Consider the following 14,764-nt stretch of genomic DNA (forward strand, 5'->3'; position numbering starts at 1 on the left):
TGGTATGTGGTGTCGCTGCTCATGTCTGACATTAATTCACTGTCACAAAAGACTGAACTCAACCTCTCAACATCTCCAACTTACTAATAAGTACAGGCTGTGAGCTGCTGCACCTCTGATGGGAAATTATGTGAGGAAACGCAAATGAAAAACACTACGAGACACTAGATGTGTCTGGTGTTGAGTCGTTAACTGTATTTACTGTTTTTCTATGTACCGACTGCAATCTGTTTGAGCCAGTCGGATTTTAGGCTGTTGCATTAATATTGCACAAGAAATATTGCGATGTTAAAACTTTAAAATGTGCTACGTGCAGCCACGACTTTGAGCAAGACACTGAATAATCTGTACGTGATTCCTCTCACTCCACTTTTCTGCTGTATTTTGGTGGCAGGTAAACTGTAAATTACTGTTCAGCAGAAATCATTCAATCATCTATGAATCAGCAAACTGACAGAAAACATTGCTTTACTCTGGAGACGTTACTTCAGTGTAATGTGTAGCTCTTACTATCATGCCCCGTGGAGTTTTCAAAAAAGAAATTATGTTTATTTCAAACCAGTAAAAGGTTTGGACACACTTTCTCTTTTAATGCTTTTTATTTATTTGTATTATTTTGTACATTGTAGATTAATACTGAAGATTAACACTTTTTTGTTTACAACATAATTCCATATGTATTCTTTTATAATTTTAATGTCTTCAATATTAATGTACAATGAGCAAAATAATTACATAAAAACCACTGAATAAGACGGACTGGTAGTACATATATTGTTGAATATTATTATGAGAAATATTATGAATAATATTATTAAATTACACCACTAGAGATTAGTGCATATCAGTATGTGATGTGTGGCTAGCTAATGTTCTGCTAGCCAGTGATGGCTAATGTTAGCTAACTAGCCAGCTACACAGCTGGATAGCTAAAGTTAGCTAACTAGCCAGCTAAACTGCTATATAGCTAACATTTGCCGCCACTGGCTAACGGTATGTTAGGAAGCGGTGGCTAATGCTAGCTAACTAGCTAGCTACACAGGTAGATAGCTAATACTAGAAGTGCTGCAATAAAAGTGTGAAGTGGGACAGATAAAGCTAGACAAAGAATAAAACCAAGAAACAGCCACACAAATTAAAAATAATTCATTTATTAAATTTTAAAATTCAGAAGGGATGCAGATGTAGTGTAGTGATAATTAGCTAATTTTATATCAGTTGTTAGCAATTGAGCCTCCAGTAAAGAATAGCTACCATTATGCCAGATTTTATTTTCATGCTAGAATGGCAAGATTACGATGTTACTGCAGCCTATTAAAAATATCCTGCTCATAGTGAACTGTGCGCACCTCTGACCAAAAGAGAATATCTAGAAAGTCTGACAATGGACTAGCTAGAAAATAAATGATCCAGCAGCTGAGTTAGAATAACCCAACCAGCTGTTCTGCGACAACTGAACCCTTGCAATAAGCCCTGCTCATGTACAATGCATCTTGCTTTTACTGTGGCTTTATTTTGAGCATAATCTTAATTATCTTCTTGTATTACTTGTGGCATTTCAGGCGTGTCTTCTCCAGAGCAGCTGGTAGAATAAATAGTGACTGACCAGTATTACAGAAATCCAAATAGACATGTTTGTATTGGACAGTTGATGGGCTGGATCCCCGTTCTGTCAATGTAAAGTTGAATTAGGGTTCGATGTTTCACGATTTAACTAAAAATTTGTCCTTCTGTCAGTTCAGCAGCTTATTACAATGCATGTTTCCCAATAGTTTCCCCTGAATTTTATGTGTAATGTCTCAAACAAATGCAAAATGTTCTCGTAAATCTGTTACAGATGGAGAATTGAATAGGATAACACAACGCCCTCAGTATGTCAGAGTGATTTACTGCTTTGCATGATAATATCACCTCCCAAATTGAAATGAAGCACATTCTTTTGTCCTGGAACACGCAAGAAGTCAGTTTTCAACAGTGTCATGAACTAATTTCCAATCTATAGGTCGGCGGTTCGATTCCCAGCACCTCCACGTGCTGAAGGTTCTTATGGCAAAACAATGAACCCCTGATAGCACCTTGTTTGGCAGCTCTGCTCAGTGACACGTAAAGAGCCCTGAGTGTTGCTACGCTCAAGAAGTGCTTTATATGTGCACATTATTTACCATTTCACATGACCAGGACACTAAGAGATGTTGATTTCATTCCTGGCGTTGTTTTGCAGTGCATGCTCTAATTATATGTTCCACTGCACTCTCTACAGGGATGAAAAGCCCCCATGGCCTGTGGCTTCCCAGCTGGTTCAGTTTCAACCCTTAAGGAAGATGAAGTCATGACAGTAAACAACTCAAATAATAACATACCAAAGTCTCTGTGTCAGCAAATGGCACCTCTTCTGTTTCATCTGGTGCTCGCCCAGAATCACCCTCGTTCATCGATGGCTGCTTCATGGATTATGTGATCTGCATTTTAATCGTGGGTGTGGGTGCTGCAGAAGATGCTTGTTGCGAGTCCCTCATTTCTTCTTAGTGAAAAGTATTGTTTGATCATCACGCCAGCTATAAAGAAGATACCGACCGCTGGACTGTCATATCATGAATGTTTTCAGTCCGGCTGCGTTGCCAACGGGAGATTCAGTCCGAACAAACTCAAACTGTGAAGCCAAACACTCCTCACACCCACATAACTTTATTCTTTAAAAGTCTGAGTGAGATCCCAAAGTTTCCAAAGATATTAAATGTGTCAGGCAGAACTTGAGAAAACTAGAAAATGCAAACCATACAGTCGGTTTTGTGCTGTAGTTCATTCATTATAAACATAAAGTTTCAATGAAAAGCAGGAACAAGATGGTGAAAGGTTGAAGACACGGTGGTATAAGATGGTGTTTCCAACCTTTAAGCTGCAAGTGAGGGTAAATTAAAAACAACTTAGGGTACCCAGATAGCTCAACTGCTTGAGTGGGATACCCATGAACCAGGGCTGTAGTCTCCAACACAGTGGCCTGGGTTTGATTCCAGCTCATTCCTTTCGTCTACCTACTTTCCTGTATACTTCTCTATTCTAACCTGTCTAATAAAGCCAAAAAAATATCTTGAAAAAGAACTCAAAGATGACACAAGCACACTTCTTGTTTTCATTCATGTGATGAAATCTGCTTGCTGGACAAAAATATGTCTGTCATCATCTGGAAAATCCCTGATAGCGATGCTTCCAAGAACACTTACTAGTTTTAAGGGTAAACGTAGTCTGAAGAGGAGCATCACTATGAGATGACCTTCACGAAGACCATATGCAGGTGTTGCTGTAGCGTAGAACAGTAGAACGATGCATCACACCTCCAAAATCTGTGAAATCTCCCTAACAGTGTTGCTGCAATCAAAAGGCCTGTTTGATTTCTCTTTGTAGCAGTTTTATGAGCAGCTCTCTGGAAAAGTTCTTCTTCTTTTCAGACCTCCCAACGTTCATCAGTTAAGTTGCTTTCTTTTTATTTTCATGCCTTGTGGGTGTCATTATTGTTCCAAACCAGATGTTTAAGATTAGTCCACATGGACCTGGGCATTTTTGAAAATTATTTTTTTTCTCCCTTTGTTCTAAAACACAAACAAGAAAAAAAAACATTGAATCGTTGGCAAAAACCAAAACAATAGGCTATTAATTTTCTGGTGAAATTATCCTGAAGCCATTACCGGTTTAAATCCCCACCAACAGAGCTGTATGGAGGTTATGGGGAATCATACGTATGGACTGGTTCTTAAGTCTCTGTTAATCAGTAATGTGGAAGCGTAACTGTACATTTAAAGTCCCGATCACACACAAGATGCCCTCATGTAAACAAAGAAGATAACGTGCTCTGACATCCCAAGCCAAAAATGCAGTGTTCTCTGTGCACACAGTGGATGGAGAGACCACGATGCATTTTTTTAATAAGCAAAGTATTATTAAATAACTGTGTACATGTGGACCGGGTCTCAGAGAAGCCTGTGGCTGATGGTTGCTGGGAAAAGGTTCCACTTCATTAAACTTTCAAATTTACATCAACTGGCCTGTTGTGATGACGACTGTGAGTAAACCATAGCTCAAAAAATGTAATCAAAATCAGAGAAATGAGGTCAAATCTCTTGAAATACCCACATTTTACAATCATATCTTGCTTAAAATCCAGAATAGAAAGGTCGTCTTTAATTTTCTGTCTTTCTTCTTCTCACCCAACATCTCTGAGTTTATTGTTTATTGACTTAGATCCCCATTAGCTACCATACAGACAGAAGCTATTCTTCCTGGGGTCACATCAAACATCAAACATTTTGAGTGACTTGTAGATCACTGTTTCCCTGTTTCTTCCAGGCTAAAGGGGCTGATGAGAGCAGAAATGAAGGGTCAGGGGGTTGCCTCAGCTAAAAACACAAAACAAAAGCTGTAGTGTTTCCTCATATGTACAGTGAAGAGCGTGTGACCGCAGTCGATCCCTCCCAACGCAGAAACAAATGAAAATTTTCAAGCTTGTGTCCACAAATCTTGTCTATTAAAAAAACAACTTATAACGTCAGTAAACAAGCTGCATTGTAATTAAAGCGCCACCAAATTCATGAGTGTGAATTTATGACAGGGTTGCAGGAGAAGCAGTCCTCTGGGAACTCCTCAAACCACTAAAAATTAAGAATAAAAAACACGCAGTGCTCATAGAGAAAGCAGGAACTTCATTGTAATTATATATGAAATTAATTTAGATTATTAGTGAGAGATATTTTGCAGGAAAAAGCAGGACTTTCCTTTGTTTTGAGGCGTAATAAATTACTACAGGTGCAATTCCCCGCTTTGCCTGTTGGTGGCAGCAACTCCCCGCTTCATTGTTTACAATCAAACAGAATAAGACAGGTCCGTTGGTGAGAAGCAACAGCTAGCTAATGTGTGTAAAAAATACTAAAATGTGATTTTATTTAACGCCATGCTGGCTCAATAGCAATCCGGATATGGCTCAACTGTCTGAACGAAGACCACGACAGCTGGAGAACGACTAATGGTGAGTTTTTAACCCAGTTTCCCATCGGGTTAGCGGGCTAACACAGCGCCTGTCAAGGTTAGCACGGAGTTAGCTTCTCCCTGCTGCCATGTCCGACAAAAACAAGAGCAGGCAGCAAAGGTTGGACATGTCACTGTGTTTGTTTGGTTATTTTTAAAGCTTTATCTCAAAATGAAGTGAGGCAAAGAGGTGAAAGAGTTTGAGAACGTAAAAAAAAAGCAATAAAGAGTAATAACGTAGCTGTTAGCTTTAGCCAGCTAACATGTAAACATGGCTAAACAGGAGTTAAAATGGAGTTCCTGTCCAGTGATTTACTAGAAATAGAGACGATTTATTCAGTAGAAAGTGGTTAAAGGTATCCCTGAACACATTGTGTTCTAGTAATGAGGAATGTCAAGCTTGTTGCAGCTGGTTTTTCCTGAATGACAGCTTAAACCAGGAGTGTCAAACTCATTTTAGTTCAGGTTCCACATTCAGAGCAATTTGATCTCCAGTGACCAGTAAAATCACAGCATAATAACCTATAAGTAACCACAACTCCAAATGTGTTCTTTGTTTTAGTGCAAAAAAGTGCATTCTGAAAAAAAGTTCACATTTAAGGAATTATCTTTTCACAAAATATTATGAACAACCTGAAATTTCTTAAGGAAAGTAGAAAAAAGAGACAGAAAAAGACACAAAATGACCAAAACAAGACTAAAAACAACAAATAAAGTGAAACACTAAATGACAAAAGTAAGACAAAAAACACAAGTGAGACAACAAGGAAACACAAAACGACAAAAAATGAGAAAACGACAAGTACATTAAACAAATGCCACAAGTCAGACAAAAAAAACAAGACAAAATATGACAAAAATGAGACAGAAAGAACAATGAACAATCTAGTATTTTACTTTATGATCAGAACAACTTGTCATGGTCTAGAAATTATTTTACATTTATAGCTTTACTAATTTACAATTTGCAGTTAATGTCTTATCTGGAATTTTTACACTTTACAAAGCTTGAGTCTCTGTAGAATCTGTGAATCAGTGCTCAGTTGTTTGCTTATAGAAAGGCTACATAAGTCTCAAATCCAGACTCAAAACTCATCTGTTCAAGACTATTTATTCTCTCTAACTGTCTCTTTCTTTATGTTTGCTTTTTTATATCTATGTATTTTTTTTTAAATCTTTTTGTGTGGTTTTTATCTGTTCTGTTGTATTTGTTTTTCCTGTAAAGTGACCTTGAGTGTCAAGAAAGGTGCTTACACATAAAATGTATTATTGTTATTATTATTACAGTTGCATGCCAGATGACTGAAATAATTAGTGTATATTAAAATTCCACACAGTCTCTCTGCTGCTGTGTGTTGCTGCAGCTGTTCAATAAAGTCAAAGAAACAGTGAGAGAGCAGCTCTTAAGAGTTGTATGTGAGCTGGTCTTGCTGACCTCAGCTCTGGTGGGCTTGGACCCAAATTAACCTCAGGATAAACAGAAAACACTCGACCCAACACCAATCCTGTCATCATACCACCCTACACTATGAATTACAGACTAAATGGAGCCAGTACTTCTCGCTGACCGTTGTTTTTCTCTGTCCAAATCCAGCCTTAAACCTCCCCAGCTTGCCTTGTAGCCGAGGAGCCCAGAACAAGATGCTGTTGAAGGTGCCTCAGAAGCTGCTGAAAACTGCCCACTACATAGAGCTGGGCAGTTACCAGCACTGGCCAGTGTTGATACCCCAGAGGATACGACTGTACACGTATGAACAAATCCCCCTCTTCCTCAAAGAAAACCCGTACATCACAGACGGCTACAGAGCTCACCTGCCCTCCAAGCTCTGCCTGAAGAGGTAGGAGTCACTTTAGAAATGTAGACTTCATAATAGCAGAATCACAAGATGCAGTCACTATATTCAAGAGTATATATTTTTTGCATATCTGAAACTCTAGTATGACTCATGCTCTTTTGTTTTCTTTTCTTTCTGCAGTATTTTTATGCTGTCCAATGAGACGGTGAATATCTGGAGCCACCTTTTAGGTTTCCTGCTTTTCTTCTCGTTGGGGGTCAATGACGTCTCCACAGTGCTGCCGGCTTCTGGAGCTAACAGAGAGGACTACGTCATCTACGCTATCGGCCTCTTCTGCTTCCAGGTAAAAGATACTGGACCGTATCTCTGGCTTTTTCCTGCAAAGGGGAATGAAAATAACAGGAAAATGCATTCATTTCTCAGATATGACAACACAGGCTCATCACTTTAGCTGCACATAGACCAGGGCTGTCAAACTCATCTTGGTTCAGGTTCCTCATTCAGCCCAGCTTGATCTCCAGTGACCAGTAAAATCACAGCATAATAACCTATAAATAACCACATCTCCAAATGTTTCCTTTGTTTTAGTGCAAAAATGTTCATTATGAAAATGTTCACATTTAAGGAAATATCTTTTTACAAAACATCATGAACAACCTGGAATTTGGTAAGATAAATATATAAAATTTCAACAACATTAGTCCTCAGTTTATCATTTACACATTCCAGATCACAGTGTATCTACAAAGGAACACAACATTTAGTCATCTGCAACTGAATGATATGGTGTTTTACTTTAAAAAAGACAAAAAAAGAACAAAACCAAGACAAAATGTCACAAAAATGAAACACATAACAACAAACAACACAAAACGAAAAGAAGAGCCAAAAAATTTAACAAACAAATTATAGAGCAACAAAAAAATGGACAAATGAGACAAAAAATAACAAAAGCTTGAAACACAACGACCAAAAGGATACACAATACAATAAATAAAGGAAAACACAAAATGACAAAAATGAGACAGAAAACACAAACGAGACAAAAGGAAACACAAAACAACAACAACGTGAGACAAATGATAAAAACCAGACATAAAAAGACAAAAAACATCAAAAACAAGACAAAATATGACAAAAATGAGACACAAAATGACAAAAGAACAATGGACAATCTAGTATTTTACTTTATGATCAAAACAACTTGTCATGGTCTTGAAATTATTTTACATTTACAGTTTTACTAATTTACAATCTGCAGTTAATGTCTTCTCTGTAATTTTTACACTTTGAGGGCCGGATTGGACCCTCTGGAGGACCGCTTTTGGTCCATGGGCCGCATGTTGGACACCTCTGACAGAGACGGTCAGGCTTAAAAGCCCATTCTGTTGAGGTTCTTTTAAATCCAGGACTGTTTTGGATAGGATCATTTTCTTGTTTTTCATCGGTATAACTCTGAAAGTGACACTTACACTTCATATTAATATGGATTATTACTGCTGTTAGAGACTGGGTGGACACTCCAACAGGAATATTGACAGTTTTACATCATCATTGTTGACTATTTGCTCACTGTAGTAGTAAAACTATCACCACTTGCTTGTGTGGCTCTACAGACTGATTCACGCGGGTTTACATTTCCTACCACAGGTGTGCTCAGCTCTACCTGCTCAGATTTGTAAGTTGTGTTGTCAAAGTGTGTAGCGTCTTAAAGAGTTCAAATACTTGTGAAGTTCAGAGTTCCTGTAGACAAATGATAAACTTTTATTGGATGTTTAATTTAGCTGTGTATTGTTTGTGTAAATGTTGGTAGAGTAGCAGCTGATGAAGGGATTAAAAAGTTGTTAATAGAATAAATAACTACTCATTGTGGTTCCTATGTAGGTGTAATGTACTTTCCCCTTCCGTCACATAAAACCTCTCTTTGTATCCCTGCATTTGCATGTTGTGAGTATCCTAAGTTTGTGAGATAACGTGCACACCGTCTTCCAGTGTGATACTACTGTTTGTTTTCATCCCAGGTGTGCATGCTGTGTTCGGTGGGGTATCATCTGTTCTCCTGCCACCGGTCAGAGAAAACCTCCCGGCGCTGGCTGGCGTTGGACTACGCCGGCATTTCAGTGGGGATCCTGGGCTGCTACGTACCGGGGATCTTCTATGCTTTCTACTGTAACGCTGTAAGTGTACTCTGTGTCTCTTTAGGGTAATTCTGTTTAATTATGTATGTGCACAGTCTTAGGAACAGTATGTGTGTGAAGACCTTTACAGCTTTTGATTATGTGGGTCATTATAGAACTGGAGGACATTTAGGCTTCAAAATGTTTGAAAAATAAACCTTCTCTGTTACAATTTTCTGCTCCATGTTGATCAATAATAGGTAATAAACTATCAAAGGCCTCAACATCAATGGTAGCATTTTTATTCCATGTTTCTGTGTTGTTTGCTAACCCTACTGTAATCCATGCTAATGTGATCTTTTTCTCAGCAGTAGAAGCTAGATATTTAGCTGCTGTTACTGCTGACCAAGAGGACAAACTGACTGATGGAAAACAGTCCAAAGAATTAGTCTGATCCTGATAATATGAGGTAGAGTGAGACATTCAATCAAGGCTGACAATGTTATGAAAATATGAAAACTAGAAGAGAGGACATAGCTTTGCTCTACCCATTCTGTAGGGAAACTGTTTCATGATGTTGACGACAAAAACAAGTCAGGAAACGACAGAAACAAGATACAAAATGATGAAAACAAGCCATAAAACGACAAACACAAGACACAAAACAACAAAAGACGCAATATGACAAAAACAAGACAGGAAACGACAGAAAAAAGATATAAAATGGCAAAAATGACAAAAAAAAATGTTCCCACAATTACAAGAGACATCAATGAAGAAAATAAAACCAAAAAAAAAGGAGATTTAAATTTCATTTTAACTGTTTTATTAGAGATGCAGTTTGGTCATCAGGGGGGTGGGACAAGAGAATAATGTCATTTATTTTTAAAATACTTATTTGGTATTTTAAAAACATTTTCAAACATTCTTTTCTCCTGATTATTTAGATTTGGTCTCAGGACAAGAACATTTACACGACTACTGCATGTTTTAGGATTTTATACATGGATTATTTAAACTTTGATGGGTGGGACAGAAAATGTCCTCCAGTTCTGGAATGAGCTGTATTTGTTTGTCTTTTATAAACTATAGAAACAGAAGCTGCAGCCCAGATCACAGTGTCTAAAATGATCAGGTTTTGTTTCTTCTTACAGTTTTGGCGACAGGTCTACCTGCTGACCGTCCTGTCCCTGATCCTGGCCGTCTTCTGTGCTCAGGTCCACCCTCGTTACCTCAGTAACGACTGGCGGCGGATACGGATGACAATCTTCTGCTGCGTGGCAGGAATTAGTGTGGTTCCTGCCTGCCACTGGGTCTGGCTCAACGGAGGATTCACTACTGATGTCGTACAGGTCAGGAAAAGGAGCATCGATGGGGTCAATCTGTAACTGAGGGACTTTTGAAGTCCATGGAATATATCTGCATACATTTTTATTAAAAGTAAAAAAAAAAAAAAAAAACTAGTGTTTTTTATGTTCATTATGATCATGTCTTTACAAATTCCATAATTATTTATTAAGGAAACAATCACTTATTAATAAAAAATGACTGGATATCACTAAAATGTCAGCTAAATGACCCATCCAGAATAACTTGAAAATGATCTATAATTACAGAAAATTACTCCAGAATGACATGAAATGTGTCCTAAATGACGTGAAAATTATCTCAAAGACACAAAAATGATCCATAATGACGAGAAAAGATTCAAGCTGACATAAAACTTGTTGAAATTGACAAGAAAATTGTCCAAAATGACTCCAAACTTGTCCGGGTCAATCTATAACTGAGGGACTTTTGAAGTCCATGGGATATATCTTGGATAGATTTTTATTTAAAGTAATAAAACTAATGTTTTTATGTTCATTATGATCATTTCTTTACAAATTCCATAATTATTTATTATGAAAACAATCACTTATTAATAAAAAATGACTGGATATCACTAAAATGTCAACTATGATACAAAAAGTCCCACAATTATATACTGACCTGATGGATGACAAGCTGCCCCGAAGATAACCTCTGTTTTCACTCAGTTGCTGTCATTTTAAACCTGAAATGCTGATATTCACTGTTGATGATTCTAAATGTTTCTCCTCCTGCAGCTGTTCCTGCCTCGTGTGATCGTCATGTACCTGATAGCTGGATCCGCCTTCCTGTTCTACGTCACCAAAATCCCTGAGCGCTACTTCCCTGGTCAGTTTTAAGAGACAAGAAGTTAAACTAACTGAGACTCTGGTTAACTGAGGAGGACAAAAAAGGAAATAGGAGTTCAGAGTTTCAGACACATGGTCTCTCAAACTCCACCACGCTTTCACCAGAAGCTGTGGTTTTAATGTGAATCTGTGGATTAATGGGAACCCAGCTGCTGTGTTAAAAATCCCCCACTAGAGGTCACTGCATTTGAAGTTTCACTTGTACCTTCTGCGTGTTAAAGGTTCTCAGCCTCAGTGACGTGTCCGTACGGTGTTTCCAACAGGCTGGAAGACATGTCATGAGCAGAATAAACAGTCAAAACCTTGACTGAGCATTTCAGTCTTTAAACTACAGTGTACTGATGACAAAAACAACAATATGCAGCAAAACACAACCCACAAAACAACTCAAAAACCTCCCGAGTTTTATACATAACACACCTAAGAGACTAATCGGGTCAGCATACCAGGTCGGCTTTTCAGATCATTATTCAGGTTCCAGTTTGAACATGTGTGCCTGAAATACTCCCAATATTACAACTTTCCATTGTTTAGCGTGGAGAGTTTTACTGTAGAGAAAGAGACTGGAGAGCCGCACATTCCACGGGAGCTACATCTTAACCATTTCATAGGAAAAAAATGTCTAATTATGTAATTTGGATGCTCAGAAATTAGTTTAAAATGGTTTAACCAATGAAAGGTAAGAGGTTTAAAGTTAAAAGTGATCCTAATTGAAGTGTGTAATTACACAAGAAAAGGAACAAGTAAAGAGAACGACCTGAGAGGTGACTGGATTAACAAATGTACCAACACAAGGCCATAAAGTACATCTGTCAGTAATGTTGACAGCAAAAAATATTACAGGTTTTACTGATACATATGGAATCACTTTAGATATTTTTAGGATTTTTTGGAAGATTTTTACTCATTTTTTGAAAATATTTACAAGAATTTTCTTGCCAAATTTGGGTTTTTTTTAAAAAAATAAAACTTTTAAGGGAAACTTTTAAGGAATTATTGGGATTTTCTTCGTGAAGGTTTTGCAAATTTTCAGAAATTTGGGGAATTTTTTTGCTGAATTTTTGTATTTTTTTCAGATAAGGAAACGATATTCTTTGGTGCCTGTAAATGAGGACAACAGGAGGGTTAACTAATATGCAGTTTCAGGTAGAGTTTGAGGTGTTGACAGAGGAAGGGTTTGTGGTTTTAACGTTGTTTTCTGGACCTCCATCAGAATGAGCATCTATAATATTTCCATGTTTTTCCTCTCTTCTCTTCTCGTCCAGGCCAGCTGAACTACCTGGGTGCCAGCCACCAGCTGTGGCATGTCCTGGTGGTGGTGATGTTCTACTGGTGGCACCAGACCGCCGTGCACATCATGCACTTCAGACACAGCAGGGCCTGTCCACCCCGGAGCAGCAGCAGCAGCTAAGTGATACTCGTCACACCCACATCATGCTAAGGTTCTTATCTGGAGGCTAATGAACAACATTAATATGAACATCATGGAGTCATTAAACTAAAAGAGGCTTCTGATGACGAGCTGCTAAAACGTAGAACTGACAGAGAGACTTTGCTTTCTCTACTGTTTTTAATTTCCAATCAGAAGCTCACGGCCTGAACTGTTAGTGAGTCGGAGATGTTGGGAGAACAAGTACAGAAACAAACCGTACCTTTTGCATCATTAGATTAATGCATGAAGAAATCTTTTTTTTTTAAATAATTTGTCGGAACAAACAAGCTGTGGTGTTTTTAAGTGATGAACACGGTTGACTAAGATTGTGTTTTTTGTACAGAAGTATTTCTCAGCCGATATCAACAACAACTTTCTGCCTGTATTTGTTTAACTGTCAGTTCCTATGAGGTTATATGAAAAATGTCTTCATAAAAAAATGTAGGAATGACAGAAAAATCACAGCAACTGGAATTTCAGCTTTTGGACGCTGGATCAGAAACAGTTTGTCAACGCTGCCAGTATTTGAACTTCTTGAACAAATCATATCGATCAACGATGCAGATGTTACAGTGTGATGAACCTGTTTAAGCTGCAGTGTGTTATTTTATCAGCACTTCCTTTTTAATTTTGTGTGTCTTGTTTTGTCTTTGGAAGACATTAGATGGCAGGGAAAGAAAAAAAAATACAGACGTGTTAATCCCTCCTGTCATATCAGAATAAACCCGAAGCAGCAGATTTAATCAGGATGCTGAACAATCCTCCTTCAGTGTAGCTGGAAGTTTATCATTTATTCACTCCTCAGTCTGTCTTCTAACATAATTTGAGGGTCTAATTTTGGTCCTGCAGTGTGTCGACTTTCTTGTTTCTTTTCTGCAGTTTTAACTGAGAAAAGCATTGTGATTAGAGAGAATATTTAAATTGAATGTACATAGTTTACATTCTGGCCACTAGACATGAGCTAAAATGCCTCAACAGTAATGCTGGCTTTGTACTGTAAATGATTGCTTCATTCAGCAGGTTCTCTGCAGGGCATTAAAAAGCATTAATAGTCATTAAATTGATTTTGCGAAAATTAAGGCCTTAAATGACATTAAAAATCATTCAATTTGATTCTCAATGGCATTAAAAATTCTTTCTGCAGTTTTCAAGAAAAATATTTGACTATAATAATATGTAATTATAGACTGCGATTCGTCAGATATGTGCATCTGCGTAAACATGCCTAGAAAACATGGATTTCAGAGAATGACTGCAGCCTGTTGGTGGTCAGGGGTAGTTTCTGGATTCAGAAATAGTGAAATGTAGGGACAGTTTTCATATAAAAATCATCTTTTACAAAAAAAACAAACCTGTGTAATTTGTTGAGTTTGCGGTCGTGGCATTAAAATTTTTACAGTCTAGCATTAAGACGGCATTAAAAAGCATTAAATTTGACTGGCTGATTTCTGCAGAAACCCTGTTCAAACCACAACAGGGTAGATTTTCTCACTTTTTTCTCCTGGTATTTGTATATTTTTCATATTTTGTGCTCTGAAAGAATGCAGCTGAATGCATTTTTGTTTTTATAGTTTAGTATGCTGATAATATTCAATCAGTTTTGGGGATTATTTCTTCAGTTAAGGAGGAGGTTCTTAAATCTCAAGCCAGTGTTGAATTTTTTTAGCTGCCTTTAAACTGTTGTTTTCCATCAGCACACTTGGGACAATGACATATTTTAATGTTTATGTGTCGAACTCTTTATTTGCCTTATTTTCTTTGCTTCTTCGTACTGTATTCTCATTTACCGTAACAATCGGTTGATGAAGAACTGACTCTGAACCAGATGATGACACCACAAGGCCAGTATAATTTTCCTCTTTTTTTATATCCTGCAGTGTTTTGTTTAGAACAGAATATGATTTGTCAGAAAGCACTAAACGCTGCTGACTGCAGCACTTGAAAATAAAAAAAAGTGACTTAATTTTGCCATGAACTGCTCCATCTCATGATTGTTTTGTGTTTTTGTGTCTTCCTTCAGTATCATTTGTATGATAAAGCACTGGCACTGACTTATGGGCTGTATTATTTCAGTGCCTCTGTCAAAAATCTATTTTTAAACATTTTGAATGAATAAAGAATGCTGGAAAATCGGCGTGTTTTTAGTTTGTGTTTTCAGTCAGGAATAAAGACGAGGTCAGAACC

The 14,764-nt window shown here is 37.6% G+C and overlaps 1 protein-coding gene across 1 annotated transcript; it reads left to right on the forward strand.

Annotated features, from left to right (window-relative positions):
• Positions 1 to 4,861: 4,861 nt before the first annotated feature.
• On the forward strand, positions 4,862 to 14,714 carry LOC111563126 (progestin and adipoQ receptor family member 3-like). The gene is made up of 7 exons (XM_023262050.3): positions 4,862 to 5,017; positions 6,611 to 6,854; positions 6,993 to 7,155; positions 8,834 to 8,989; positions 10,084 to 10,281; positions 11,038 to 11,128; positions 12,414 to 14,714. The coding sequence occupies exons 2-7, from the start codon at positions 6,658 to 6,660 to the stop codon at positions 12,557 to 12,559; spliced, it is 951 nt and encodes a 316-aa protein (XP_023117818.2). The 5' UTR covers positions 4,862 to 5,017; positions 6,611 to 6,657; the 3' UTR covers positions 12,560 to 14,714.
• The last annotated feature ends 50 nt before the right edge of the window (positions 14,715 to 14,764 follow it).

The sequence above is a fragment of the Amphiprion ocellaris genome, chromosome 17, assembly GCF_022539595.1.
Source record: "Amphiprion ocellaris isolate individual 3 ecotype Okinawa chromosome 17, ASM2253959v1, whole genome shotgun sequence".
In the NCBI taxonomy this organism is placed as follows: domain Eukaryota; kingdom Metazoa; phylum Chordata; class Actinopteri; family Pomacentridae; genus Amphiprion; species Amphiprion ocellaris.

Coding starts and splice junctions, on each gene's coding strand:
- LOC111563126 (XM_023262050.3), top strand. CDS start 6,658: ATGCTGTTGAAGGTGCCTCAGAAGCTGCTGAAAACTGCCCACTACATA. Junction 10,282..11,037: donor TCACTACTGATGTCGTACAG/GTCAGGAAAAGG, acceptor CTCCTCCTGCAG/CTGTTCCTGCCTCGTGTGAT. Junction 11,129..12,413: donor CCCTGAGCGCTACTTCCCTG/GTCAGTTTTAAG, acceptor CTTCTCGTCCAG/GCCAGCTGAACTACCTGGGT.